This window comes from Balaenoptera ricei, chromosome 10 (genome assembly GCF_028023285.1).
Source record: "Balaenoptera ricei isolate mBalRic1 chromosome 10, mBalRic1.hap2, whole genome shotgun sequence".
NCBI classification, from domain to species: Eukaryota; Metazoa; Chordata; class Mammalia; order Artiodactyla; family Balaenopteridae; genus Balaenoptera; species Balaenoptera ricei.
In genome coordinates, this window is record NC_082648.1 from 46089691 (window position 1) to 46116809 (window position 27119).

General features: G+C 52.9%; 1 protein-coding gene across 3 annotated transcripts; it reads left to right on the plus strand.

Annotated features, from left to right (window-relative positions):
- On the plus strand, window positions 1-27089 carry PDE1B (phosphodiesterase 1B). Of its 3 annotated transcripts, XM_059936084.1 has the most exons (16): window positions 1-160; window positions 249-371; window positions 16850-16963; window positions 17858-18040; window positions 18228-18294; window positions 18642-18758; window positions 21008-21148; window positions 21561-21661; window positions 21743-21868; window positions 21986-22087; window positions 23114-23234; window positions 23549-23630; window positions 23950-24058; window positions 24486-24616; window positions 25125-25244; window positions 25713-27089. In XM_059936084.1, the coding sequence occupies exons 2-15, from the start codon at window positions 262-264 to the stop codon at window positions 25226-25228; spliced, it is 1608 nt and encodes a 535-aa protein (XP_059792067.1). In that variant the 5' UTR covers window positions 1-160; window positions 249-261; the 3' UTR covers window positions 25229-25244; window positions 25713-27089. The 3 variants fall into 3 exon arrangements, 2 of the variants coding, with proteins under 2 accessions (XP_059792067.1, XP_059792065.1); XM_059936082.1 differs by lacking the exons at window positions 1-160; window positions 249-371 and adding an exon at window positions 11376-11766; XR_009505396.1 differs by lacking the exons at window positions 23549-23630; window positions 25125-25244; window positions 25713-27089 and having other exon boundaries at window positions 79-160; window positions 24486-24569.
- Window positions 27090-27119: the final 30 nt, after the last annotated feature.

Below are 27119 nucleotides of genomic sequence, written 5' to 3' on the forward strand. Positions count from 1 at the left end.
GGCTCCGGCAGCGCGCGGCGGCGGCGGCGGCGCGGAGGGCTTGGACTGGGAGCCCAGAGCTCGGCTGGGCAGCGGGAGAGAAGGAGCCTCAGGAACTGCAGCTCTGCCAGCTTGGGCCGAGCCTAGAGACACCGGCCTGGCTGGTCCCCGCCAGCCGCAGGTGGGAAGGGGCTGGGATGGAGGGCGCGGGTCTCCCGGCTAGCGGCTGAGGCTGAGCCGCGGGGCTGTCTCCTCCCTCTGTTCCGTAGACAGAGGCTGAGCATGGAGCTGTCCCCCAGCAGCCCTCCCGAGATGCTGCAGTCGGACTGCCCGTCAGACCTGGAGCTGAAGTCAGCCCCCAGCAAGAAGATGTGGATTAAGCTTCGGTCTCTGTGAGTCCCCGGGGAGGGGAGTTGGGGGAAGGGATCTTAGGGAGCCTGGAAAGGCGGGGGATAGCCGGAGCCGGGCCGCTGGATTCTCTCGGGCACACATGTTGGCAGGTGAGAGGAAATAAGCTGCCCTGACACGCGTGGCCAGACCACATGTGCAAGGCATGTGCGGAGCAAGCCGGCCGGTTGGAGCGTGTTTAGGAGTTGCAGAGCTAACGATGTGCCTGCGGACCCCCCGGGTGACACATGCAGCGCAGAGAGGCGGCACAATATTTGCGGTGTGGCAGGGCCGCGGACAGGCAGCATTCGGGAGGTGCCAGGCTGACTCACACGTATCCATGTGCAGGGGTGTGCAGATGTGAGACACATCACATGTGTGTGCATGACTGTCCCAGGGTCACAGAGATGTGTGTAGAGTGATTGCACACAGTTGCAGATCTACTGCATGGGGATACTTGTGCTAACCTGTGGGTCATATGTATCTCGACTGGGATTGGTGGTTTCCGCCTCCTGCATCCAACGGGGTGGGGGGCGGAGGGGATGGGCGGGGGCGGGGCACCCCATACCTGAGCTGCTCACCTCTCTGAATATTAATAATGGGGGACCCATCTGGGATCTAGAGAAGGGGTGGAACCCCGACCTGGGATCTGGAGGAGGAGGGGTGGAGCCCCTACCTGGGAGCTGGGGTGGTGGTGAAGAGAGATTTGTTGACAGGTGCAAGGTAACTGTCAAAACCTTTTTGTTGCTGTAGGGTCTCCCAAGGATCTCCAAGCACATTTAGGCATCTTATTGTTGCAGGAAGAGGGCATGTGGGGACGAATAAATGGGAAAGGGGAGGACTCCGGTGTCCCATACTCCAGTTCCAGGGAAGGAAAGGAACTTTTCTTCCTGCTCATCAGAGAAGGAGAGGATTGGGTCAAAGACAAGCCATGCATCATGTTTATCTCCCTGTCAGCTGCCATCGGGTAATCTCCGCAGTCTGTTGATTCTTAACCAGAGCTAGGGAAGTGCTCCTCTCCCTGCTAAGACTTTCCATGGCCCTAGGAAAGAGGCTGCAGATGTTTGGTGAGGAAATACAGGAAACACAGCCTCCAAACCCAGTTCCTCCCCAGCATTCTCAATGGTGAGCACTTAAGTTTTCCATTTCTGGGCTCCGGCAGAGGGAGAGATGGGGGTAGAATATGGATAGATGTTTATGATTGTGTTTTTTTAAAAAGCATTCACCTGTGGTGATAAGATGACGCCTTTATATTGGGCCCGTGGGTCTGATTTACACATTAGCTGCTTAGAGAGGGCTTAGGGAGAATGGAGGCATAGTGGGCAACAAATGTGCCATAGTGGAATCCAAATGTGCTTCTCGGTCCCCTCCTTTGCTGTCTCTGACCAATGCAATTTGTGGGCTCCATGAACTGCAGCCTTGGAATGAGGTTCTGGGATGAAGAAATGGAAAACCGGATTGAACTGATTTTTGTTGGGAGGAGCCCCGGGTGATTCTTGACAGAAAACACTGCTCTGTTAACAGGAACTAAGCTGGGAAGAAGGGTAGGTAGGGAAGTGGTCAAAAGGCAAAGAAGGGCCCACAGGGTCTATAAGTGGCAGAATTCAAGGTGTCCCAGGATGCTTCCCCACAGCACTAGTGGCTCATCATGTACTTCCCTTGCCTCCGTTCCAGGTAAGGGACGCTGCAAATGAGCAGGTTCTACCATTTCACTCTCTCCCACACCTTTCTAACCACAGGTCTTTTCTGGAAGCAAATTGCTATTTCTTCCTTTAGTGTGAGAAGTGGTCAATGGCAAGAGAAGAGGACCCTCACAAGGAGGCACTGAAACCCAGGGAAAGAAGGGAGTAGAGGCAGCTGCTCCTACAGAGTGTGTTGGCTGAGGTGTCCTTACAGGAGGTCACTGTGGACGAGGATCACTAATCTTATTGATGAGACTTCTGGTTTTCACTCACTTCAGCAATCTGGTCCTTAAGAGTGCTAGCTACATGTAATAACTTACCCAGAAAAGTACCATCTCCTCAATGTTAATTACCAGGAATAGACTCCCAGTCTCACTTTTTCAAAGCAGAGGCAGATCTTGATATCAAGTTAGATCCCAAGTTGATAGCTTACTAGATTTGGCCCTGTTTGAATATTGAGGGTGTGTGTGTGTGTGTGTGTGTGTGTGTGTGTGTGTGTGTGTGTGTGCTTTGCCAATCAGATGAAGGGAAATAAAAGGATTTAGGACTTTTGCTGGGTAGGAGAGGGAAACAACTCTCAGGGTCGAGTGGTTTCTGAAGAGGTGAGCAAAGAGGGCATTTCCTCCTTTAAATGGAAATAGAACCCTCACCCTCACCCCCAGTCACCACTGTCCCCAAATAGGCCTGGGTGGGAAGGGGCTATTTAGTCTGGAAAGAGGTAGATGGACGTGATCATCTCAGGACTAGATACTGAACAGAAATAAAGACAGATGGAATATATAGATTCCCATGCTCAGCATATCCTATCTCCCCCACCCCTACGACCCTTTTAATTTCTAATCTGGGACATCAAGATTCTCTTTAGGGAACCTGGGCCTGGTGTTTTTTCCTCTGGTTAAAAAAGCCCATAGGAATATAATTGTCCAGGGCAATTTCTTCTTGGGAAGGGCATCCAGGAATTCTGTTTCCCGTACTAGCACTCTGCCAAAGCTAAATTCAGAATCTGGAGCATATTAGCTGGAGAGTCTCTAAGTGTGGGATTTCACCTCTACCTAGCAGGAAGATTTCCCTACCTAAGCAGACTAATAGGCTGAGGCATGAGAGAGGCTGAGACAGGCAGTTCAGGGATGATGGGTTGGCCAGATGAGTTTCAGCATCTCTAACCTTAAGATGGAGGACTGGACTTGCCTGCCCACCCTTCTCTGAGACCAGAGGGCCTTGAGGAGTGTGGGGGAAGGGCCAGTAGAAGTTGAAAGGGTTTTTGGTGTCTTTTGTGAAACAAGAAAAGCTATGAGCAGAGATTGGTTTGCCATCCTTAGCTCATTCATTCATTTAACAACTATTAATTGAGTGCCCCCTGTGGGGCAGGTGATGTGCTGGATGCTGGGGATATAGTGGTGGACAAAATGGACTCAGTCCCTGATTCTGTGGAGCTTGTAATATGGACCAACTCCAACAGATGCAGTGGAGAGTAGAGAAGGCACCTTACTCCTCGTTTTTGCCACACCCATCCAAATGGTAAAATTCAACCATTCTGGTATCTGCCTCATATCTTCCTGTGGGGGGTTACCTACACAGGAAAAGCACATATATGATCTCTCTCTCTCTCTCTCCCAGGATAGTACAAGCATCACTCTCTTCTCTCTGCTCCAGTTCCTCCTGGAATTTTACAGACAGAACTTCCCTCTTCCTTGGGATAGTATAGACACAATCCCTTTCTCTTCTCCTTTCTCCACATGGTGTACACTCAGGCTCCCATGGTGTAGACCCAATGTCCTAAGCTGTGGTTCAAGGTCATTTCAGGGGACCTGGAGCAAGGACCCAGTTGGGGATTATTTTTGCCCATCTTTGTTTCATCAGAGTCTAGTGTGGGACCCAGAACATAATAGGCACTCAAAAATTGCTCTTAAATAAAGGAATGAACAAATGAATGAATGAATATACCTGTATATGTCAGAGAGCCCAGTTCTGTCTCTGATTCTGTGCTGCGTGTGTTCCTGTGTGTAGGGGGTGAGGGGAGTAGGCATGGGGATGGAAGAAAGGGAGAGGTTGTTTTTGTTGTTGCTTTTAGAGGGTGACGTACAAAAGGTGTGGTCCTCTCTTTTGAGGACCTCAGAACAAAGCCTGGAACTGAAGGAGTTACAGAGAGGATACAGAAACAATCTGGATATATGAACGAGATGTATCAGGATGAAATTGTGAATGCCTGACGTGTATACATATGAATCTGGGTAAAGGTTGATGTGCGTGACAAGGACATTTGGTGGAGTGTGAGCTCCATGACAATGTCTGTTTTTATGTTTATAAATGGCATGTGTGATAATAAATATGTTGGGATAATAAACACGCGCTTACCTGAATACCTGAAATTGTCCTATGTGTGAATGAGATGATGTACGTGTGTACGTGGGTGTGTGTATAGGTAATGGGATAATATGTATGTGTGATCTGGTGTATGTGTTTGTGACACACCCAAATTTTGGACAATCCTGGGGAGATCGAATGCACAGGAGGGAGAAGCCCAGGGACTGGGCTGGGTGCCTCACTGATTTATCCCACCTTTTGTCTTCATTTTGTATATGCCCCATGGACTGATCTTCTGTGGCTCTTACCAGTTTTGAAAACTGTGCTGCTGTCCTTTCTCTGCATATGGCTGTGGAGTTTCCATGAAGATTGCAGGATAAACTGGCTCCCTGGACCTCTGGAGAAAAAGGAGCATCATTTCTCCCAGGCCTCGGCGGGAATGATTTTTAGTGCCTTCCTCCCTGGATTGGCCCTTCTTCCTTTATATCCAACCATGGCAAAGGGAATCTCTCCTCCCTGGGTTTTATATCCCCCTCTATTGTCTTGAAGGAGGCAGCTATTGCCCCCACCAGCTTTGTCTTGAATGAGGCATCTCTCGATGGTAGAGGGTGGAAAACACCTGCAGTAAGGTGAGGGGGAGGTGCCGAGATACGGGAACTCAAATTTAGACCAAGGGGAGAACTTCACAAACTTCTGGTCAGAACAGGTGGCTGGAGGGGACCGGGGACCAGAGTGGTGGCAGTGGAAGAGCAGAGGGAATGCTGGGAGACTTGAGCCTGAGTTCTTGTTTCCACTCTGCCAAGTATTAGCTGCATGATCTTGAAGTCACATAATCTCTGCGTCTCTGTTCTTTATTTGGTAGCGTCCATATGAAAGTGGCTGTTAAATGATAAAGTCTGAAGTTCTTTCAGCATGGGAAAGCTTGCTGTGTGAAGAGGCAGCGGAATGGGAATAAATGGGTGGCCATTGGCTTGGATGGGGAGAAAATAAAGACTCAAGAGGCAGGAATATGAATGACTTAATAGGTTCGAGTCCTGGTGTCTGGGACCTGATTCGGAAGAGTCTTGCTGATGAGTGGTTGTCTGGAGGGGGTGAGGCAGGTGACTGAGCTTAGAGAATAGAAGGCTGGGTGGGGTGGGAAGAGGGCTGTCCCACAAAGGGTGTGGGCCCCTGAGGTCAAAAGAAAAGAGAGAAACTTACTCCTTATCATCTCTTTCCGATTGGTCAAAGTAGAAGTGGATGGAGCAATTTTAAGTTTTGGTGGGTGTGGGGAGCCTAGGGACCGCATTGGTGAGTTCCGTGAGCATTGGAGGAATTCCCCTCTGGCATTTATCCTAAATCTCTAGGCCTGGGGGTGATATGACCAGGTATGACACATCCTATTCTAGAGAATCTCTAAAGTCCCTTAGAACCCAAAAGCACTCTGCTTGCCCGGGAGCCCCAGGAGGCCGGTTAAAAAAGACAGCGGAGATCCCACGTTTGAGGTTGCCACTTATCACTTTTGCCAGGAGGAGGGTGAAGTAGGTTGGGGATGACGCTATCGGACTGGAAGGCCAGGTGACAGACAGACTCAGGAAGCTTGGATGTCTCTAGATCCTTTCCACCCGCCCCCAGTCCAGGGAGCTCCTGAAGTCAATGCAGTGAGGGGTTGTGTCTCATTTTCTCCTCTTTATTTTTTTGGCTATTCCCATCAGACTGGGATGGAGGAGCTGGGAACCTTGAAACAGATCTTTCCCTCTTTGTTGAGTCTTTAAGGGGATCATCAAGGATTTGTTTGCAGCTTCTCTGCTCCCTCTGCTTTCCTCTTTTTTGATTCTTCCTGCAGCCTTTCCTCTGCCCCTTCCTTCCTTTGTTCCCATCTCTTTCTCATTTCTCTGTCTCTGCTGGGCTCTATTTTGCTCTCCTCTCTTGTCCCTCTTCCTCACTCTCTTGGTCAGGAGCCAGGACCCCACCCCTCCCCCGCCAGCTTCCCCAAGCTCAGGCGTTGTTGCAGTGATGGTTCAGGGCAAGTTTGCTGCAGGCACCCTTTGGGGCCGCCTTATGAGCCCAGCCTCAACTCCTGTATTCTGCAAGGCCTTTCTTTCGCCTTCTCAGTGACCTCATCCTCCCAGCTCCTCTGGGGAGGAAGCCAGGTAATTGCCTTTGGATCTCAGGGGGCTGATTTTCGCAGGTATGGAAGTTGAGTAGCTATTTTCCAACTCTCTTCAGGATAGCAGCAGAGAAAGAGGGACAGAACCAGGGCAGCAGGTGGGCTGCAGGTGAGACCACTGGGAGACTGGTCTCCCAGTTGTTATATAATGAGATTGTCCCCTAAGGGAGGAAGACTTAATGGTCCCCGAGAACTGGGGGAGAATCCTGGGAATAGTGAGTGGGGCAAAGATGGGACTTGAAGGGGAAGAAGGACTACTGAGAAGGGAGAAGGAGAAAAGCGAGCTGTGATCCAGCTAGTGCCGGTGCTCTTGCCCCTCTGTCTCCCATGTCCCCAGCCCTGCAGCTGCTCCTCTCCCCTCAGTTCCAGCGGCATCTTCTCCCTCTCTGGGAAGAAAACAGCAGGTTAGGATATGACTTCAGCATCCCAGACCTGGCAGAGGTCCACTGAGGGAGCTGGGATGGGGTTTTGGTGCAGAAGCAGGCTTGGGGGAGAAAGGGCATATCCAGGGAGAGGCCTGGGGGCTCAGGGCTGGGAGAAAAGCTAGAAAGGGGGTACTCAGGTGGTACTGTTGGATCCAGCCAGGCCCCCAGGTCAGTTGATTCCGCAGCTGCAATGAGAAGTCAGACTTGCAAATAATTACACTGGCTGCAGTGGGATTAGCCTGCCAGCTGGTGTTGGCACCATTTAGGTTGGGAAGGGAGCTTGGCTTCCAGGGGGCTTAATGATTCTCTGGCAGGCAGGACCTGGGGACTAGAGAAGCTTCTTTCCTTCCTATTCCTTGGCTTCTCCGCTCCCCTGTTTATCATCTCTTGATCATCTAACTTGGCACCATCTGCCTAGTTCTCTCCTCTGCGCCCACCTTGTTTGGAAACTTCTCGGGGCCTGGGTTGAGTGAGCACACATGCCAACAGTGTCATCAGGCTCCAACCGTCTCTCTACAAGCAGTAGCTTTAGAAATTCCAATCTGAAAGAAATATAATAAATCAAATTGCACCAGACTCACCCCAAAGACTTCTTCGTCCTGCCCATTCTCTTCCTTTCTGTTCTTCTCTGAAATGCCAAGAAAATGCTGTTGTTTTCATTGCAGCGAGATGGACTGAAGATAGATATGCAGGAGAACTTCCTGGAAAGTTCATGGAGGTTAGAATGTAACCTTCCTAAGGTAAAGAAGAAAGCCACCCTCCTCCTTTAAAGCATCAGGTTAGGGCTAAGTTGGGGGAAGCAGTGAACCAGTCAGAAAGATAAACTCCAACCAGGGACTTGAGACCCAGGCACCCTACTTCCCTAGTGCCTCCAACCCAGGCAGTGACTCTGAGAACCATAATGTGTTACAGAGGGGGAAACTGAGGCCCAGAAACAGTTGGTGAGGTGGGGGCAGGGCTGAGGCCAGACTCAAATCCTGCTGATTCACAATCTAGAGCTGCTCCCATCACACTGGCAGTCAGTACCTTGCCAAGCTTCCAACTCACTCTCCCATCCAAGGCCACCTTCAACATCTGTTAGGTCCCCTGGAAGCAGGGCATCTGCTGGCAACATCTGTTGGGATGTGGTTTGGAGGGCCGGTGCGGTGGTCCATGCGGAGGTGGTTAATGAGCAGAATTAAATAGTGCAGGGAGGGCGAGGAGGAGTGAGCAAGTGAACCAGAGACAGAGGTCTTCTGGGCTGAGTCCTGGGAGCCTCCTCTCTGGTTAGCCTTCCCCTGACCTTCTTGCCCACCCCTCCTATTTCCTCCCTCTTTCAAGGGCTGAAGCCTGAGGGAGAGGTGACTCACTTGTGTGCTGGGCAGGCAGCTGGGGTATCTGGGTCCTTATTAGTCTGGGCTAAGGCTCCAGCTGCTTAGATTACCCCCGCCTCAGCTGATCTGAGCTGTGCTGGGCCGTTGCTAGGAACACGTGTTAGAAAGGGCGTCTGGTTAGGAGGCAGAGGGGGAGTTGTTTTCAGCCACACGCAGGATGTGAGCCGACTCGTCCCCCTCTTCTTCAGTGTTTCCCAGACCTTCTGCAGCAGCACTTTTCAAGTGTCCTTTCTTTCTTTCCCTGCACCCTTAATACCTCCTGCCCCTCTCCCTCATCTCCCTCCACTCTCCTGGCTCCTGTCCTTCCCCCACTACCCACCAGCCTTCCCCAGGCCCTGCCCAATTCTCCCTCGACCCTCCCTCCATCCAGCTCCTCTGTCCAGTACCTGGAGATCTCTCACCACCACTGCCATGTCAACCTGAGGCCTGCTGCCTCCCGGGATGGCACCCCAGCTCTGTCACCGGGGGGGAGGGGGGCTATTTTTATCTCTGGAGCCACCCCCGCCACTGTGCCCAGCCAGCTGCCAGAACTGGGGCTGCCTTTATAGCAGTGGGAAGCCAGGGGAGTGAGGGGAGCGGCAGTGCTTGGGTAAGGTGGGGATCTGCTTGTTCCTGGTTTCTGGAGCTCCATGCTCTGCAGGTCCCCAGCTTCCGCTTCCGCTGATTCCCTGGTCCCTGGAATAAGGAGCCAGGGAGGAGACCCAGACATCTGGAATGGTGGTGGCGGGGAGACTGGGCTTTTCCACATCAGGGGCCCTGGGTACAAGGGTGGGCACAGGGGACTTTGTTCATGGAGGACTTGTAATGAACTAGACTTTGTTCATGGAGGACTTGTAATGAACTAACTAAAATAAAAACTAAATAGTAATCTTTTGCATTTATGCATCACTTTATAGTTCCCAGGGTGCTCTCATATGATCTCGTTTGATCCTTGTGAGAATTCTATGAAGCGTGTATTTACCCATTTTACAGACAAGGAAACTGAAGCCCAGGGTGTCTTGTCCAAGGTCACACATAGTGCTAAAGTCCAGGCAAAAATCTCCTGATTTTAATTCATATCCTTTTTCTATTGGATTTAGATGATTTCCTTGATTTTTTTCAATTTCTGAGATTTTGGAGCCTTTAGATCAGCCAGGTAATCCCTTCCCCAGCACCCCTCCACCCACTCCGCCTTACACCCCTCTTCTCTGACCACAGGCAGAGTCTCCTATGCTTTGCTCATCCCCTATTCCAGCTCCTGTTCTTCAGTGCAGGTGGGGAATGGTGGGGATGGACCGGGTAGGGAGGCATTATAGTTGGGCTCCTTGCTATTTTAAAACTACATTTAAGGGCTGAAGGAAAATTCATGCTGGGATCATCACATCTATGCCCTGCCTCCCATCCAGGGAACAGTCTCCTTAGCTCAGACAGAGGTAGAGTGTGGCATGTGTGTATATGTGTGGGTGAGTGGATACGTGTGAAATTTTTTTTCCCAGGAAGGGATGGTGGTTGATCAATATCCTTTCTAATTAGGAACAGTTGATAATAGGCTGGGATGAGCATGTACGGGGTGCACGCTGGGATGATGCAGCATGTATGCACGTGGGGTGATGTGGTAAGCCGTTATTTGTACAACCATCTTTGGTTCTACTGGGCAAGAGAGCAGAGGGATGGACAAGACATCCTCTCTAGAGCTTTTCTAGTCTAAGAAATCTCTACCTTTCAGTAGGATGGTTGAGGTTAGTGCCTACTTGGCTCAGGGGGGCTGGACCTGGAGTCAGGTGAGGGAGGGAAGCTGACTTGGGTTGGTGTTTGCTGGTGTACCACCTGGCCCCACTCCCACCCCATCTGTATCTCTCCAAGCGAGCTTGTCTACGGAGCAGGCTGAATAACTTGTCCCTCATCCCCTGGGTGGCAGTTCTAGGTCTCTGACTCTGGGTCTAGTCCTTTCTCTCTAAAAACACTACCTAGCGCAGCGGCCGCGCTGCATGGCTACCAGGAGTTTACTAGAACACAACTTTGTAGACATTTAACCTGCATTGCTGCTTCTTGTTGCTGCTGAAGCCCATTTCCGCTGGTCCCAGTAATTTCCCAAACTTCATTTGTTTATAAGCCTTCAAGGCTATGGCACAGTGACAAGGTATTTTAATTTCTCCCTCCTTCTGGTGGGGAGGGGTGCGAGGCGAGGTGTGTGCGGGGTTGGAGCAAGACTTCTCATCATAAAATCCTGGCTCTTGGCCCGTTTCTTTTCTTTTCTCTTTCTCCGGTCATACTCATCCCCTCTAGTCGCTTTTCCTCATCCCCACGTTACCCCCAGCCCTAGGCCGTAGATTAAGGAGACTGTAATCGAGCGGAACTCTCTTCCCCCGCTGCGTTTGGCTTCACTCCGGCTCTCCTCCTTAGCCCCGCCTCGCCCCTCCGCTGACCAATCGCGACCCCAATGCACTTTTATTGGTGACGTCACCCCACAGCCAATCCGGAGGCGGGCTGGAGCTGTATACGCACGTCCACTTCACGCCGCAGAGGCCGGGCTCTTTTCTTCCTAACCTGAGCGAGAGCAAAGCCAGGAGGAGGAAGAGGGGTCTTGGTTCCCAGACACTTTCTAGGCTATCCCATCACTTCTTTTCTCCCTCTGGGCTGGACTGACCTCTCTCCAGTTAATTCACGGTTATTCCCCAGTCCCCGTTTTACAGATGAGGAAACTGGGGCTGGGAGTATTAAAGAAACTTGCCCAGCCTCTCGGTTTCGATGAGCAAGTCCTTCTGACTTTCAGCCACTACTTGGGCGGGGGCTTCCCTCCCTGTTGAGCGGATCTCTGGGTAAGGATCCCCGGATCCCTAGCTTTAGCGAGCCCCTCTCCTGCAGTTTCTAGTTCTCTTCCGGTCTTGCTTCCATCCTTTCAGGTGGGTTAAAGCTCATTTTGAAGAATGGCCCCGGGGAAAAAGACCCTGGGAGGGAGCCGAATCTGCCTTAGCCTCGCTGAGGGGCCCTTGCAGAGCCCTTTCCCTTCACTACAGACTTCCTCTCATGGACAAATTCAGGATGGTTCCCTGTCCCTGCACCCTTAAGCCTCCTGCTAACCCTTTCCTTCTCCCCAAAGAGGAGCCCCACCTCCTCAGAGCAAGGGGCTGGCCTGTACTATTTCTGTCCTTTCTGGGATTCTTCTGAGAACAGATTCTTGTTTTCAGTCTGATTCAGATGTGAAACTTTTCCTGCGGCCTCTCACCCACTTGCTGTGGGCTGGGTCTCTGCCTCATCACTCCTTCCCCCAGCCAGGCTCCTCCTGTTCCCCTCCCCCAAATTCTCTCTGGTCAGTCACTTTTGCTGAGACCTGGAGGAGGAAGTCAGGGACCCAAGAGGGAGCCATTCCCCTCAGGGGCCCAGGGGGCTCGGGGGCAGCATTTTGATATTCTGAAGTAGGAAACTTTGATTCCCATGGCAAGCCCTGTTCCTGTGCCAAGGCGTCACCTCCAAGGCCCCATCCTCAGGTAGGCGCCAGGGATGAGGAAGGGAGATGGGGGGAGGAGGACAGGCTGCTGTGGGTCTACCAGTTGTAGTTTGGTGGAGGGGAGGGATCAAGACTTGACAGCCCCATATGCTATGTGTGTGTGTTAGCAGTGGCAAGTGACTTAGCAGTGTTTCCCCTCTTTCTCTCCTTCCTGACCCCCCAGCATCATTTAGGACCTCATATTCCTCCAATATCTCCTCATCTGGTCTTAAAACCTCCAGAGGGAAATAGGATTCTTCTCTCAATTCCCAGCCTCTTAGCTTGAGGCTGCCCTGTCCTAAGCCCCCTACTTACAGTGATCTTTCAGGGAGTGTGGGTGCTGGAAGTAGTGGCAGGGGATTTTGGAAATCATCAGATCATCCCATGGGGGCTGGGGAAGCTGCACTCTTCTGGGGCGTTGGGATTATTACTATTCAGAGCTGCCTTTTCCAGCTGGCTGCCTAGAGCTGGGAGAGACTGGGGCCTCCAGCAGTCAGGACCTGAGGCTTTCCCGTCGTGGTATGGGGACTGAAGATAAAGGAGAAAGAAGTGGTGGTGGTGAACCAGGGCTAGGAGTGGAGTGGAAGGGCTGTTGGGAAGCTTCCAGGTTTCCTTAGGTCTGGACGAGGACGGGACAGGGGTGAGCATCCTGCTCGTCCAAGCAGATAAATGCCAAGGTGTGGACTTTGGGTGGGTCTGTGGAGATCCTAACTCGGAAGGGCATTAGAATCAGAGAGGCTCCCCGCCAGGCCAGGAAGTGTCGTGGAGAGACACGTGGGGAGAGTTATGTAACTTCAGGAGGGAGAAGTTCAGCACCTGGATCCTTCCAGCTGCCCGAGTCCAGGTCCCTTCCTTGGCCTCCCCATTTGGCAAATTTATTCTTTAATCTTTCTTTTCCTCCCTCCCCCCCTCCTTCTGGTGTCTGGATCGTGTTGGGTTCAGATTTCAACAGGAGCTATAAAAGAGCTCCTGGACAACATCGAGAGGTGGAGATGGGAGGAACTTGGAGGGAGGGGTGTGTTGAAAGCCAGCCTACAACCGCACTCTGCTCCCCAAGCCCTGAGATCTCAACTGGGAGTGCTGGCAGATAGCCCCCGACCTGATTAATCTGCTCCCTTTCCCTTTTATTGTTTAATGAACATTTACCGAGCATGTACTATGTGCTCTGGGCGCAGCAGCCAGGATAGAAAAGTCACTGTCAGTGCCATCAAGACACCCCCAGTTTCCTGGGGGTCTGATGGTGTCTGCAGACACCATCACCCCAGGAAGGATGGACGACTGACCCTGAAGGAGCTGTGATGCAGTGGGGTCCAGCCTCGCTTTTGGTGTTTGGGACACAGTAAGGCTCCAGTAGAGTGAGTTGTAGGCTTGCCGACCTGAGTGAGATTGACAAGTTGTGTGACCTTGGACGAGTCTTATAACCTCCCCCATAAGGAGATTGTGAGGCTCAAGTCAGGTTTGTAATGATAAAGGAGAGGTCATGGTCATTATCATCCTCTCATTTCCTCTGTTAGGGGGCTTCCTAATTACCAGCCTCCATCCAAACTAGGCTCACTCTTCTCCATCTGGACTTGGGATCAAGAAGGCAGGCGCTTGTTGGACTTGAAGGGAGTGAGGCGTGAGCTGGACCAGCATGATGCTGGTCAGTTAATTCCAATTCAAATCATGTTTAAAGAGCCTCATTTTATATGCCAGGCCTTTCACATACATTCTTTCATTTAATCCTCTTATTAACAGGTGGTTTACTATTATCCTCACTATTTAACGGATGAAGGAATTGAAGCTTGAAAATAAAGTTTCTCAAACTTTAGTGTGAATGAGAATTATCTGAGATGTTTGTTAAAAATGCAGATCCCTGGACCCAAACTTCAGAAATTCTGGTTCAATAGGTGTGCAGTGAGGCCCAGAATCTAAAATTTTCACAAGTATCCCAGGTGATTCAGATGCAGTGGTCTACAGGCCACACTTTGATAGACACTGATGAAGAATTAGTGACTTGCCCAGGACTCAGAGCCAGGAAGTGAAAGGTCTGCATCCAGGAGTCCTGCCTCCCAGAGTTGTGCTGGGAGCCTGGGTTTCTGCATTGGAAATCGGGCAGCACTGCCTTCCCGCCTCCCTCTCTCCCTCCCTCTAGGCCCATTGTGAAGACAAAAGGAGATAATGTAGAAGAAAGCCCTTTTTAGAATGTAGAGCTGGCAGCATTGTCAGAGATTATGCAAATAAATGCAAAAGAGCACCCATGGGCTTGGCTGTTCACTTGGGAGCTTGTGCTGGAATGCGTGTTTCCCTAGGTGGCTCAAGAAAGAAGAACTTTGGTGGTGGGCATTGACCCCTAGTGGGCAGAGTTTTCCGCTGTAAAAGGGGCTGATCGAAATGGAAGACTGGGGCTGGGATTGGGAAGAGATGGGACCAGAGGCCTTTTTTTCTTCCTGGGTTGTGCGTCCCCGGAGTTGAGGGTCCCTGGCCATGGGGACTGACCAGGAGAGGGAAGCCATGTGCCCCAATGGCAGAGTGTATCTCTTTCCTCTGTGATCTCTGGTCAGCTCTCAGTTGCTCCTTTCCAGCCCATTGGCTGGAAAGCCTTTTTTTTTTTTTTTTAATTTAATTAATTAACTAATTAATTTATGGCTGCGTTGGGTCTTCATTGCTGCGCGCGGGCATTCTCTAGTTGCGGCGAGCGGGGGGCTACTCTTCGTTGCGGTGCATGGGCTTCTCATTGCATTGGCTTCTCTTGTTGCAGAGCACGGGCCCTAGGCGTGTAGGCTTCAGTACTTGTGGCTCGCGGGCTCTAGAGTGCAGGCTCAGTAGTTGCGGTGCACGGGCTCTGCGGCATGTGGGATCTTCCCAGACCAGGGCTTGAACCCGTGTCCCCTGCATCGGCAGGCGGATTCTTAACCACTGCACCACCAGGGAAGCCCCCTGGAAAGCCTTTTATGTTGTCAGCCTCTATTCCTCCTCCCTAATGAAGCCTGAGCTGGGACTGAGCTTTACTGAACCCGGACTCTTCCTTATTGAACCACCTGCTCTTTCCACATGGAGATGGTGCAGCAGGAAGGCTGGAAGTGATATTTGAAGATAGCCCACCGAGGAGGCTGCAGCGTCACCCTCCAACTTCTTTCCCCACCCATTTTTCCCCTTTCCCTTCTGCCCCATTTGCATTCAGACCTGTCTTTGGCCAGGACTGCTGGTTCCTGAGGTGAGAGTTGGCCAGTGACGCTTCCTGGGGCTGGCTATTCTGGACGCCCCTATTCCAAAGCTGCTGAGACCCCGGGATTCTAGAGCTGCTTCTGTTCAGGAATGCCATTGTTCTCCCTCCCCCGGCATCCCTGGGAATCGGTGCTAATTTCAGCCTCCAATCCCTGACTCATTCTCTTCTCCTCCCTGACTCATAGGGTGACCTTGGGTTTCTGAAGCCCCTCTCAGTGGGGAACTGTGCTGGCCACCATGTCACGCCACCTTGGTTTTAGGTGGGATGGGGTGGGGCAGGGCTGGGGGAAGGAGCCAGAGGGGAATATTTCATCGCTTTCTTTAAAATCACCATCTAAAGTCAGAGAGCTCTGTTTGCTTTGTGACTGCCTGGGCTGGACTCAGGCAGTCACAAACCGGACTTTTAAGAAGCCTCCCTGTTAATCCCCCGGAATTCGTGAGTGCAAAATATGAGGGATTGTTCCTTCAGGCAAAGCATCCAGTAAGTGAGACCTCCAACCCCACCCTCCCTACTTTGGCTCTGTGGGAAGCTGCCACGGGGCAGAGGTAGGGGGTGGGTACAGTCACCCTTGGCCAGAGGTTCTCTCTGGAGTGGCACTGGGGAGGCAGGGGTTAACCCTGCTTTGTCCTGGTTGATGGATTCTGGAATCATAATCGATTAGCTCTGCCAGGGTGGAGTGAGGCCAGGCGAAAGCATTCAGATTGGTCTTTGTTCTGTGTCTTCGCCATCCCTGCCAGGGACAGAGGGGCTGTGGACATGTACCCCCTCCCCGCCAAGACCAAAAGACATAATGAAAGAATGCTGGGGCTCTTTTGATGGCTGTTGATCCCAAAGCCCTCTCTTAGGGGGAAATGAGCAGTTTCAGCTCTTGGTTATTCAGACTATGAAACAGCGCATCCCCAAAACATCACCCTGGGAGCTTGTACCTGCCTAATTCTGCTGGGCCCCGGGCAATCTAAACAAGAGTTTTCAGGAAACACTGACTAAAAGGGGGCGTTGAGAGGTCAGAGGGGGATGGGGACCGTGGAAGAGCCCGAGGTTTAACTTTGGGGGCTAGGTAAACTTAGTACAGGCAGTGGCAATGGCCTGTGATGAAAAACATTAGCTGCTGTTCTTTTTTTAATTTTTTTAAAAAATTAATTAATTTGTTCATTTATTTTTGGCTGCGTTGGGTCTTTGTTGCGGCACGTGGGCTTTCTCTAGTTGCAGCGAGCGGGGGCTACTCTTCGTTGCGGTGCATGGGCTTCTCAGTGTGGTGGCTTCTCTTGTTGCGGAGCATGGGCTCTAGGTGCACGGGCTTCAGTAGTTGTGGCACGCGGGCTCAGTAGTTGTGGCGCATGGGCTTAGTTACTCCACAGCATGTGGGATCTTCGTGGACCAGGGATCGAACCCGTGTCCCCTGCATGGCAGGCGGATTCTTTTTCTTTTTTTAAAAAAATAAATTTATTTATTTATTTATTTTTGGCTCTGTTGGGTCTTCGTTGCGGTGCGCGGGCTTCTCATTGTCGTGGCTTCTTTTGTTGGGAAGCACGGGCTCTAGACGCGCAGGCTTCAGTAGTTGTGGCACGTGGGCTCAGTAGTTGTGGCTTGCAGGCTCTAGAGCGCAGGCTCAGTAGTTGTGGCGCACAGGCTTAGCTACTCCGCGGCATGTGGGATCTTCCCAGACCAGGGATCGAACCTGTGTCCCCTGCATTGGCAGGCAGATTCTTAACCACTGTGCCACCAGGGAAGCCCAGCTGCTGTTATTCTATTAGAAAGATTAATGGGTTATGGAAGACTGAGGCTGTTTCTGTAAAATGCATCCTATTAGAGGTATCCTGTTCTCTTGACAAGGTGGCAGCGCCTAAGCAGGTTATCTGTACCCGGGCCCCTACAGGCTGCGCTACATGGTGAAGCAGTTGGAGAATGGGGAGGTAAACATTGAGGAGCTGAAGAAAAACCTGGAGTACACAGCTTCCCTGCTGGAGGCCGTCTACATAAATGAGACGCGGTGAGAGTGGTGACATGGGGCTGCGGGGAGAAACCCACACACAGAGGAGAAAGATACCAGACAGAGACAGTGATTCAGGGAGGGCCGGGGAGTCAGACAGAAACCTGACCCAGCCAGAGCAGGGAGGAGGGGCGGGAGGGCAGATAGATCTATAAGTAGAAATATCGGCAGAGGTACAGGCATAGAGTTGCAGAGACAGAGACAAACACAGACATCAAGAAGAGAACACTGTTCCAGAGCCGGAAGGAACCTTGAAGCTCATCTAGTCCTAACCTTCTTCCCAGTGCGGAGGCCTTCCAGACCTGCGCGCCCAGGGTGGGAGCCACTGGTCACACATGGCTGTGGGGCTTGAAACCTGGCAAGTGTGAATTGAGATGTGTGTGTATGTAAAATACATGCTGGATTTCACAAGATTTTGAAAAGAGAATGTCAACGATCTCATTAATATTTTTATATTGATTCCACATTGGAATGATAGTACTTTGTGTGTATTAGGTTAAAGAAACGTTATCGTTAAAATGGATTTCACCTGTTTTTTTAACCTTTGAATGTGGCTACTAGACAATTTAAAGTAACTTATACGTGGCTTGCATTTTATTTCTGGAGGACAGTGCTGCTGGTCTGTAGCATCCTCGACGGGTGGTATCCATTCCACTGTCTGCTTGAATAATTCCAGAGTTGGGGTGCTCACTACCTCGCATAGTGACCTGTTTCATTATTGGAGACATCAGATAGAGAAACAGAAGTAAAAAGACTTAGCAAAAGAAAGGGAAGGGAGGGTCAGAGAAGTGAGAGAGCTGGTGTGAGAGTTTCCAAGGTGTGGCTGGGCCCGGGCCTCTAGGCTGCGGAAGCACCTGCCGTCTTTCCTCTGTGACTCCCCTTCTGGGACCTCAGGCAAATCTTGGACACAGAGGATGAGCTGCAGGAGCTGCGGTCTGACGCGGTGCCTTCGGAGGTGCGGGACTGGCTGGCCTCCACCTTCACCCAGCAGGCCCGGGCCAAAGGCCGCCGAGCAGAGGAGAAGCCCAAGTTCCGGAGCATCGTGCACGCGGTGCAGGCTGGGATCTTCGTGGAACGGTGAGGCTCACCCACGCCCTGCCCGCTTCTACCCCTCGCTGTGTCCCTCGTTCCCAGCCACCCTCGTCTTCCAGGACCCCACTGTACCACCAGCCCCACATGCCCACGGCCTATCTGCACAGCCCCGCCTGATCCGACCCCACTCCCAGACCTCACACCTGGGCTCCTTTCCGTTCTTCTCCCTCAGGATGTTCCGGAGAACGTACACCTCTGTGGGCCCCACCTATTCCACTGCGGTCCTCAACTGTCTCAAGGTGATCCCCGGGGGTTTCAGGCAAGAGGAGAAGCTTGCGGAGGTGGAAGAGTCCTTGGGACTTTCAGACTCTTTACGGGATGATTTTTGCCTTCCCTTTTAACTGTTGTTTCCATATTCCTCAAAACAACTTTTCCCCGCTCAAGAGGCACACTCCTGACTTCTTGTCACTCCCATACTGCATGATATCTGGGAAGAAAGAGGCCTATTTACCACTGCTTTGTTTTCCTGCTTCCCAAGCCTCTGTAATCATTGGGAAGTCCTCCTTGAAGTCTACCTGCAGCCCTTGCTGCTGCAGGGGATGTCCCCCTTGGGAGTCTCCCTGCCTAGTTCCTTGTTTCTCCACAGAACCTGGGTCTCTGGTGCTTTGATGTCTTTTCCTTGAACCGGGCAGCTGATGACCACGCCCTGAGGACCATTGTTTTTGAGTTGCTGACTCGGCACAACCTCATCAGCCGCTTTAAGGTCGGGCAGCATCCTATCTCTGCCTCTGGGTAGGATTCTCCACTCCCACCACCCTGTTCTCAAAGAGTCCCAACAAGCAGCAGATTCCACAGGCTCCCTGGCTCCGTCTCACTGTCAGGGACGTCGCCCCGTGCACACCCCGGTCTAGCCTTTCCTTCACTTGCTGCAGTCCCAGCCTCTGGCTTCATGTATTGCTTTCTAGGGGAAGATTCTAGCCCTGCAACTCTCCAGCCTAGGATTCTGCACTCTTGCCCTTTGCTTTGTCCCCTAACTTGTCCTCTCCAGGCTGGCTGCAAGTTCAGCTCCCTGTTTCAGCCCTGCTGCCCCTGCCCATGGACGCTGGAGGCTTAGAGGCCAGATGCTCTCAGCTGGTGCCCTGCAGGACAAGCGTCTCTCCATTTGTTTCCGGGGAGGGGGGACCTCTCCCTCCCTCCCCCTCCAGCTCTAGTCTCTGTCCGAGGAATTTTAGGGAGAGGGTCAGCTCTTGGCAAGGCTAGGTGGGGCTGTAGGAGGGGAGGGAGGGTGTGAACTCCGTTTGCTCCATTCAGCTTGGCTGGCCAGGAAGTGTACAGGATTAACGTCCTCTTCAGATCCTGTGCCAGGAGGGAGCGTCTTTTGGGAACAGGGGCTGGTAAAAAATCACTTGCATGTGGAAAAACCACACTTGGAAGTGGAGGGTGAGGGGGGCTGAGGAGTCGCCATGGGGATATTTGGTGAGCACTCGGGTGGGGGTGACAATAGGCGTTAGGGTGGAGGAGAGCATATGTGTTCTGAGGGGTTTGGGGGGGTGAAAGGAGTCCAGCCGGAGGGCCCCTCCCAGAGGGCTCTGGAAGGCCACCCGGCCACCTGTGCCTCCACTCCACTATAACAGACTGTTGGTGTGTGAGAGCCTTTCCTTGACCCTTGACTCCTCCCTTTACAACTCCCAAGGGGTTTCCAGAACTTCCCTGAGATGCTCAGCTGAGAGTTTCTTCAGTGCCTCCCTGAGCCCTGTTCTTCTGCAGTTGCGTTTTCTTCTTCTTTCCAATCCTGCCCTCTCCAGGACGGAGAACAGCAGGCTCTTATTTTTCCTAAGACTTTTCCCAGCTCATGTTTCTCCAGACTGGTTCTCAGGCTTACTGCAGACACCAAGTTCTCCTACGGGTGCTTCCTCACCCGGCAGGACTGCTTCGGGGAACTCCGAGAGTAACTGCATCACGTTGGGTTTGGCCTAGCCCCAGCCCATCTTGCTCCAAGGCAGTCAGAGAGAGAGGAGCCTTCTTGCTCTAGTAGTAGAGAACCCCTTGGAGCTGCCCTTTTCAAGCTCCACCTTCCCTTCCTGGGCACCCAGCCCCTCCCATGCTCCTCCCCTTCCCTTCCCTTCCTCCAGGGACACCATGGCAACGCAAAAGCAAGGGCGGTTGTCATGGAAACAGTCCTTTAAAATTCCCTGAATTTGGGGCACAGCCCTCCAGGGGTTGGGGCGGGGGATGTTAGGGTCTGACTGACTAGTGGCACATCCTCTGTTGTCTCGTCACTACTGTGCATCTCTACAGAAGCTTCCTCAAGTCCTGAACCCCGCTCTCCTCGCAGCCTCAGAGATCTAGGGACAGGTACAGACACCAGCCCTGCCCTCTGGGAACCTTGGGCCTTTGAAGGAAGCAAACGTACCCCAGGGCATATGCAGAGACCTAGACAGGATTGAGTAGCCCGCGGCCCGACAGAGCTCTGGCTCCTGGTGCTTGGGTGTGTGTGTGTGTGGTGGTCGAAGGGTGGGGAAAGGCTTCTCAGAGGAGGGGGTGATCCACATCTGGCTAGAGAGGCCTCTCCGGGTCATCTTATTCTTTCGTTTGCTTCTGAGCCCCTCTCCAGTGTATTGGCTTGGGGATGGGGTGAAGTGGTTGGAAGGTAGGAGGGAAACTTGCTTTCCTCTTCTTAAAAATCTCCAGGGAAATAATAATAATTATAGCTACTCTCTAGAGAACACTTACTAAGTGCCTTGTGCTTATCTCGTTAAATTCAAGGTAGGTGGTATTATCTTCATTCTGCAGTTAAGCATCTGAGGCACAGGAAGGCACGTGACTTGCGCAAGGTCACACAGCCAGCAGGTGGTAGAGCCAGGATGTGAACCCAGGTTCACCCGACTACGGAGCCAGCGCTCTCCTATGCCCTGTTGCCTTCCAAAGAAAGGGCCTTGCTGACCTCCGTCTTTGGCCGCTGCCATTCCCGCACATCCTCCACAAATCTCAATTTCCTCCGTCCTACTGCAGATTCCCACTGTGTTTTTGATGACTTTCCTGGATGCCTTGGAGACAGGCTATGGGAAGTACAAGAACCCTTACCATAACCAGATCCATGCAGCTGATGTTACCCAGACAGTCCATTGCTTCTTGCTCCGCACAGGGATGGTGGTAGGTGCCCTGGAAATCACTCTTCTGTGACTTAGGGTCTTATGGCTGCAGAACTGGGAAGTCTAGACTTTACTCCCATTTCCTTTTTTCTCTCTTTGGTTCCTCTCCTTTGGCATCCCAAAGTCTTTACAGAGTCAGATTGGGCTTACTCACTCTAGAGTGTTCCTGGGTGGACCGTAACTTCATGGGTAGCGCTGGGGATGTGTGCCGGCATGTGATGGGAATGTTGCTGGTTGGGATGGAGGAAGGTCTTTGGCCATTCCGGGAGCTGAGAAATGTGGCTGCATTAGCCCAAGAGCTGGCCTCGAAGAATGGAAGGGCTGGGCTGAGCAGTCTTGCCTGTGTGTGGAGGTCTTTGGGCAGGGGCCGGCAGGGGGTCCGCCCCCTCTCATCGTCTGTCTCTTTCTCCCAGCACTGCCTGTCGGAGATCGAGGTCCTGGCCATCATCTTTGCTGCAGCCATCCACGACTATGAGCACACCGGCACTACCAACAGCTTCCACATCCAGACCAAGTGAGGGATGGGGACGTGGCAGGGGCAGGAGGGGCCAAGTGGAGGTGCAGAGGGCCGGACACAGTGACTTGGGCTTTGCAGGTCAGAATGCGCCATCCTGTACAATGATCGTTCCGTGCTGGAGAATCACCACATCAGCTCTGTTTTCCGAATGATGCAGGACGACGAGATGAACATTTTCATCAACCTCACCAAGGATGAGTTCGTGTGAGCAGAAGCCAGGAGTGGGCATCCCTAGAGACCCCCTCACCCCAACCCTCTTTTCCCACTTCCCGGAACTCCTGCGTAGCAGTGCTGATCAATACTTGGGTTCTGTCCTTTCAGAGAGCTGCGGGCCCTGGTCATCGAGATGGTGTTGGCCACAGACATGTCCTGCCATTTCCAGCAAGTGAAGTCCATGAAGACGGCCTTGCAGCAGCTGGAAAGGTGAGATATGGTGGGGTGTGGCTGGGCATAGGCCAGAGTGAGGGGTGTGTGAATTGGGGGGGGTGGCATCCGCATGGGTAAAGGGTGTGACAAGTCTTTACCTGGATATAGAAACTCTCCTGGCTCCAACTATCTGAGTGTATCTCGTGTATGTGATGTGTGTGCACGTGGCCCTGGGTTTGTGTACAGCCCAGGCAGCCGGTCTACTGGAGAGCGCTTGGGCTGGGGGTCTGAGATGGGCATTCTCAGGGCAGCTTCAGGTCAGGCTTACTCTGGAATGTAATGGAAAAGTATTCAACTCTTTGGACTCATTTCTGTATCTGTGAAATGTGAAAATGTAATGCCTCCCTCCACAATAGCTTGCCACTAGTTCCTACTCTAATAGGGCTATTGGGAGAGTCATGTGAGGTTAAAAAAAAAAAGCACAGAAGAAATGCCATAATTACATCTAATGTTGCTTAAAAGTGGGTGGGAGTATATAAATGTAAGGGAGAACAGACTGTGTTTGTGTGTCCTGAAGGTGTGTGTTAATGTATGGTGTCTGTGTGTGGGAGAGTGTGCAGTGTCAGAGTGTGTCATTGTTGGGAAATAATAATAATAATTATAATAATAATAATTATAGATTACATCTACCGAGCACTTATTAGGTGCCAGACACTCTTCTAAATACTTATATGCTGTATGTCATTTAATTCTCAGAACAACTCTATGTGGCAGATTCTGTTATTATTTCCACTTAGAATTGAGGAAAATGAAATATGTAAATTTTAAGTAACCTGCTCTTCATCACACAGCTAGTGTGTGATAGGTATAGTGGGGATTCGAACCCAGGCCCTTTGATTCTGAGAGCCTGGGCTGCTTCCTATACATATGTAAATGTGTGTGTGTGTGTGTGTGTGTGTGTCTAGCCTCACAGGGTGTTTGAAGTTTGATCTGAGAGAGGGCATGTGATGGGAAGTTAGGAATGGTCCAGGCTTCCTTTTCCTAAAAGATCAGTCTCCCTCCCCTTGCCATCTGCCCCAACAGGATTGATAAGTCCAAGGCCCTGTCTCTACTGCTCCATACTGCTGACATCAGCCACCCAACCAAGCAGTGGTCGGTTCACAGCCGCTGGACCAAGGCCCTCATGGAGGAATTCTTCCGCCAGGTACGAGGCCTCTTTGCCCGCCCCCGCACCCCCCCACCAATGGGGCCTTCTCTCCCCTCTGTTCTCCAAGTTCCCTGTTCCTACTCCAGCTCCTCATTCAGTGGCCTGCCGCTGCCAACCTGATCCCAAACCCATGGGATACAATGTCATCTCCGAAAAGCTTAACAGTAATTGCTGGCAGTGGCATTTGCATGCCACTCATTTCCAGGTCAAAGGCACACAGATCCCTCTTCTCCCCCGGCAGCCCCTTCTACCCCCAGCTGCACCTCGATCTGGTAGACTGAGGTGCTTCCCCGCCCTGTCTGCTCCCCCAGGGTGACAAAGAGGCAGAGCTGGGCCTGCCCTTTTCTCCGCTCTGTGACCGCACTTCCACTCTCGTGGCACAGTCCCAGATTGGTGAGTGTCCCTTCCCGCAGGGAGGAGAGAGTTGCGAAGGCTAAAGGATGCTGGCCTGGCCGGGTCAGGACCTCTCCAAGTTCGCATCCTTCAAAGCCATTCTTCCCGTAGAGGCAAGCCCGCTGTGCTAGAGCATGGGGTCCTGGGGTGGAGTTCTCTGGGGTCGCGAAGACATCATCACAAAGGCTGCCCCCACCGGGAACTTTTCAGCCCCAGGTGACCCTGTTTTACATGCAGCTGGGGGCACAGCTGTGCTGGCAGTATCCTCTGCCCAGCCCCCCAGGTCAGATGGCTCCACTGTGTTACCCCTGCACTGCAGGTTTCATTGACTTCATCGTGGAACCCACATTCTCTGTGCTGACTGATGTGGCCGAGAAGAGTGTCCAGCCCATGGGGGATGAAGACTCCAAGTCTAAAACCCAGCCCAGGTGAGGGTGGCCGCAGCAGCTGGGGACCCACAGAGAGCACCGACTCCCAGGGAGGAGGTACAGGCATGGCGGGCGTGGAGAAGTAGGCGACCCCAAAAGTGGGAGCCCCTCTACTGCGAGTCACACACAGGGGTGGAAGGATGGGGGGCAGGGAGTGTGGTCTGCACCTGTGTTCCCTCCGCCGTATTTATATCTCTCCCATTAGCTCTGTCTTTATTGCCTTTCTGCTAATCTGCTTTTATTTTCCTTCTAGTAGGAGGGAAGGTGTGGAGAGGGATGGGGACTGCGGGTGCCTAGCAGAGGGAAAAGAGAAGGAGGAGGCTCCCTGAGCCTCCTGGTCTTCCATCCCCTCTACTCCGAGGGCTGTGAAGATGGCTCTGGGGTGGGCAGGGCCTGACCTCTGCAATGTTGGGGGTCCGGCTTTTAGCTTCCAGTGGCGCCAGCCTTCTCTGGATGTGGAAGTGGGAGACCCCAACCCCGACGTGGTCAGCTTCCGCTCTACCTGGACCAAATACATTCAGGAGAACAAGCAGAAATGGAAGGAACGGGCGGCAAGCGGTGGGTCCATTGGGAGGATGAGGCCTTGTGGGGAGGGCGGCTGATGCAGCAGTAGCGGGTCCCTTTTCCTTAAGCCCGTCAAGCAACCCTTTGTCTGACTCCCTCCCTGAGTTGGGAAGGGAACTGACTAGGCTGCAGTAAGACCCCAGGAACGACTGACTGGCTGACTGGCCTGGACTGTTCTAGAATGCGGACTTGAGAGAAGATAGGGACAGCCACATGCCACGACCCGAGGGACCCCATGCACATTGCGGTCTGTCAGTGGTGCCCTGTGGATGTGGTAACCTGGTGGCCCTGGCTGGGACATCTCTTCCTTAACGTGGGAGTTGAGGGCTGTGCATTTTAGCAAGCTTGGAGAGGCTCTTCCCGGGTGGGCATGGGTTGAACATAGCTCAGCTCCAAGGAAAGGGGATGTGTGAGAATCCCTTACTTGTCTCCACATATTCCTTGGGTTTGGGGGAAATATACTGCTTGGTCTGGTCCCAGCTTCCCTCATGCCCCTTTGTAGGCGTCACCAACCAGATGTCCATTGACGAGCTGTCCCCCTGTGAGGAAGAGGCCCCAGCCTCCCCTGCCGACGATGAGCACAGCCAGAACGGGAATCTGGACTAGCCGGGGGCTGGCCCAGGTGAGCCTGTCGCGGTGCGTGGGGAGGGGCTTAAGGTTCTGCAGGGAGTCGGGCCAGCGGGATGTCCCACAGGCCTCTTTGAAGGGTCATCTCTGGGGTTCAGCGGATGCAAGGCCGTCCTTCCCTCTTTCCCAGCGGGGATATGGAGGAAGTGCACACACAGACCCGAGCTGGGGCCTGAGTGCAGAGCAGAGTCCGCCCACCTGCAGGAGGAGGGGAGCGGGGCTGAGCAGCTCCTTTGTGAGGGCTTGGGAAGAGGCAGCAGTCAGGGCCCGAGGCTCTGGGAGGTCAGCTGGGCATGACTTTCAATCCAGCCCCGCTCGCGCCCTGGCTGAGCTCCTTCTGCAGGGCATTTTTTGCTCAACTGTAAGCGGGACTGAGTGGGGATCCGGTGGGACCTGAGGAAGGTAAGTCAGGCTGGAGATGAAGGTGGAGATCAGAGCACCGAGGTGTCTCCTCTTCCTCCAGGTCCTCACCGGGTCCGAAGTGTTCGATGTCATCAGCACCATCCATCGGGACTGGCTCCCCCATCTGCTCCAAGGGAGCATGGACGTCGAGGAACAGACAACCCACCCGAAGGACAAATGCCAGAGATTGCGGGATTGGGGAAAGGGCCTGTCCCCGTCCGACACCCACTGGGGCGCACTTTAATCTCCCAGCGGCAAGACTGGGGAACTTCAGGCTCCCAGTGGTCACTGTGTCCATCCCCCCTGCCTCTGGACTCTCCCTATGACCAGATGATCGGCTGGAGGGGAGCTTCCTGGAGGCTTCCCAGGGCCTGAGGGGGAGGGTTGGAGATGCCAGCCCCCTGGGTCCTCCCCCATCCTTTTTGCCTCCAAGTTTCTAAGCAATACATTTTGGGGGTTTCCTCAGCCCCCACCCCAGATCTTAGCTGGCAGGTCTGGGTCCCCCTTTTCCTCCCCTGGGAAGGGCTGGAATAGGATAGGAAGCTGGGGGTTTTCAGAGCCCTATGTGAGGGTAGGGGAGTGGGCGCCTTCAGGGCATGGTACCTTTCTAGGGCCTGGGAATGGGGGGCATCCTCTTTACCCCAGACCTGCACTGCTTCAGTCCCATCCCCAGCCCAGACCCTGCAATCTTCCCTCTCTCCCATTCTGAAATGGTGACCGGGGGAAGAGGAGCCATTGCCACCAGGGGCTGAGAGGAGGCCTTTCCTGGGGTCCCCAAGGACTCGGGACTGGTCTAGGCCCCTGGGGCTTGTCACCTGCCCTGGCTGAGTCCTGAACCCTTTGCCTCCTTCCTCTCCCCTGGGGCTGGGAGGCTCCCATCCGACCAATGTCTGTAAAGTGCTTTGAAGTCTCCCCAGCAAAGCACCTTCAGGATACATCCTATGAGCACAGGCGGGAGAGCTGGGTTGGGGTCAAGGGTGCATGAGGAGGGTGAGGTGTAACCCAGTAATCCTGTGCTGCTGACAGAGAGGGTCCCTCCCCCTCCTAGCCCCGGCCCAAGAGGCCCCTCCCCAGGACAAGTGGGGAGTGGTGGGTGGAAGGCAGACAGGCAGGGGCTCAGGGCTGCTGCTCTCGTGTCCTCTGGAGAGAGCCCAGCCAGGCGCCTGCCCCTTCCTCTCCTCAGGCTCCTCTCACCCCGCTTTGTCCCAAGAAGGGCCCAAGTCCAGGTGACTGCCCTCCTCCTGTCTTGTACCAACCACGCATTTGTACGGTGGGCCCTGTTCCTGTGAAGTCATATCCATGGTCTCTTAGACCTGCCACCTGCCACTTGTCCCTCCTACCCCACCCTGAGTGGGGCAGAGACGCATGTGACTCACCCGCGCCCTTGGTCTCCCAGAATCCTGCTATAGCCAGAGATCAATAAAGAAGGGAGACCTGGCCTGGCTGTGTGTGTTGTTTGCCGGGTGAA

What these genes read in the sequence shown, in the direction of transcription:
- PDE1B (XM_059936084.1), top strand. Translation starts at nt 262, where the DNA reads ATGGAGCTGTCCCCCAGCAGCCCTCCCGAGATGCTGCAGTCGGACTGC. An exon ending in GCTGGGATCTTCGTGGAACG is followed by an intron (nt 18,041 to 18,227) that starts GTGAGGCTCACC and finishes CTTCTCCCTCAG; the next exon opens with GATGTTCCGGAGAACGTACA. An exon ending in CGTGGCACAGTCCCAGATTG is followed by an intron (nt 23,631 to 23,949) that starts GTGAGTGTCCCT and finishes CCTGCACTGCAG; the next exon opens with GTTTCATTGACTTCATCGTG.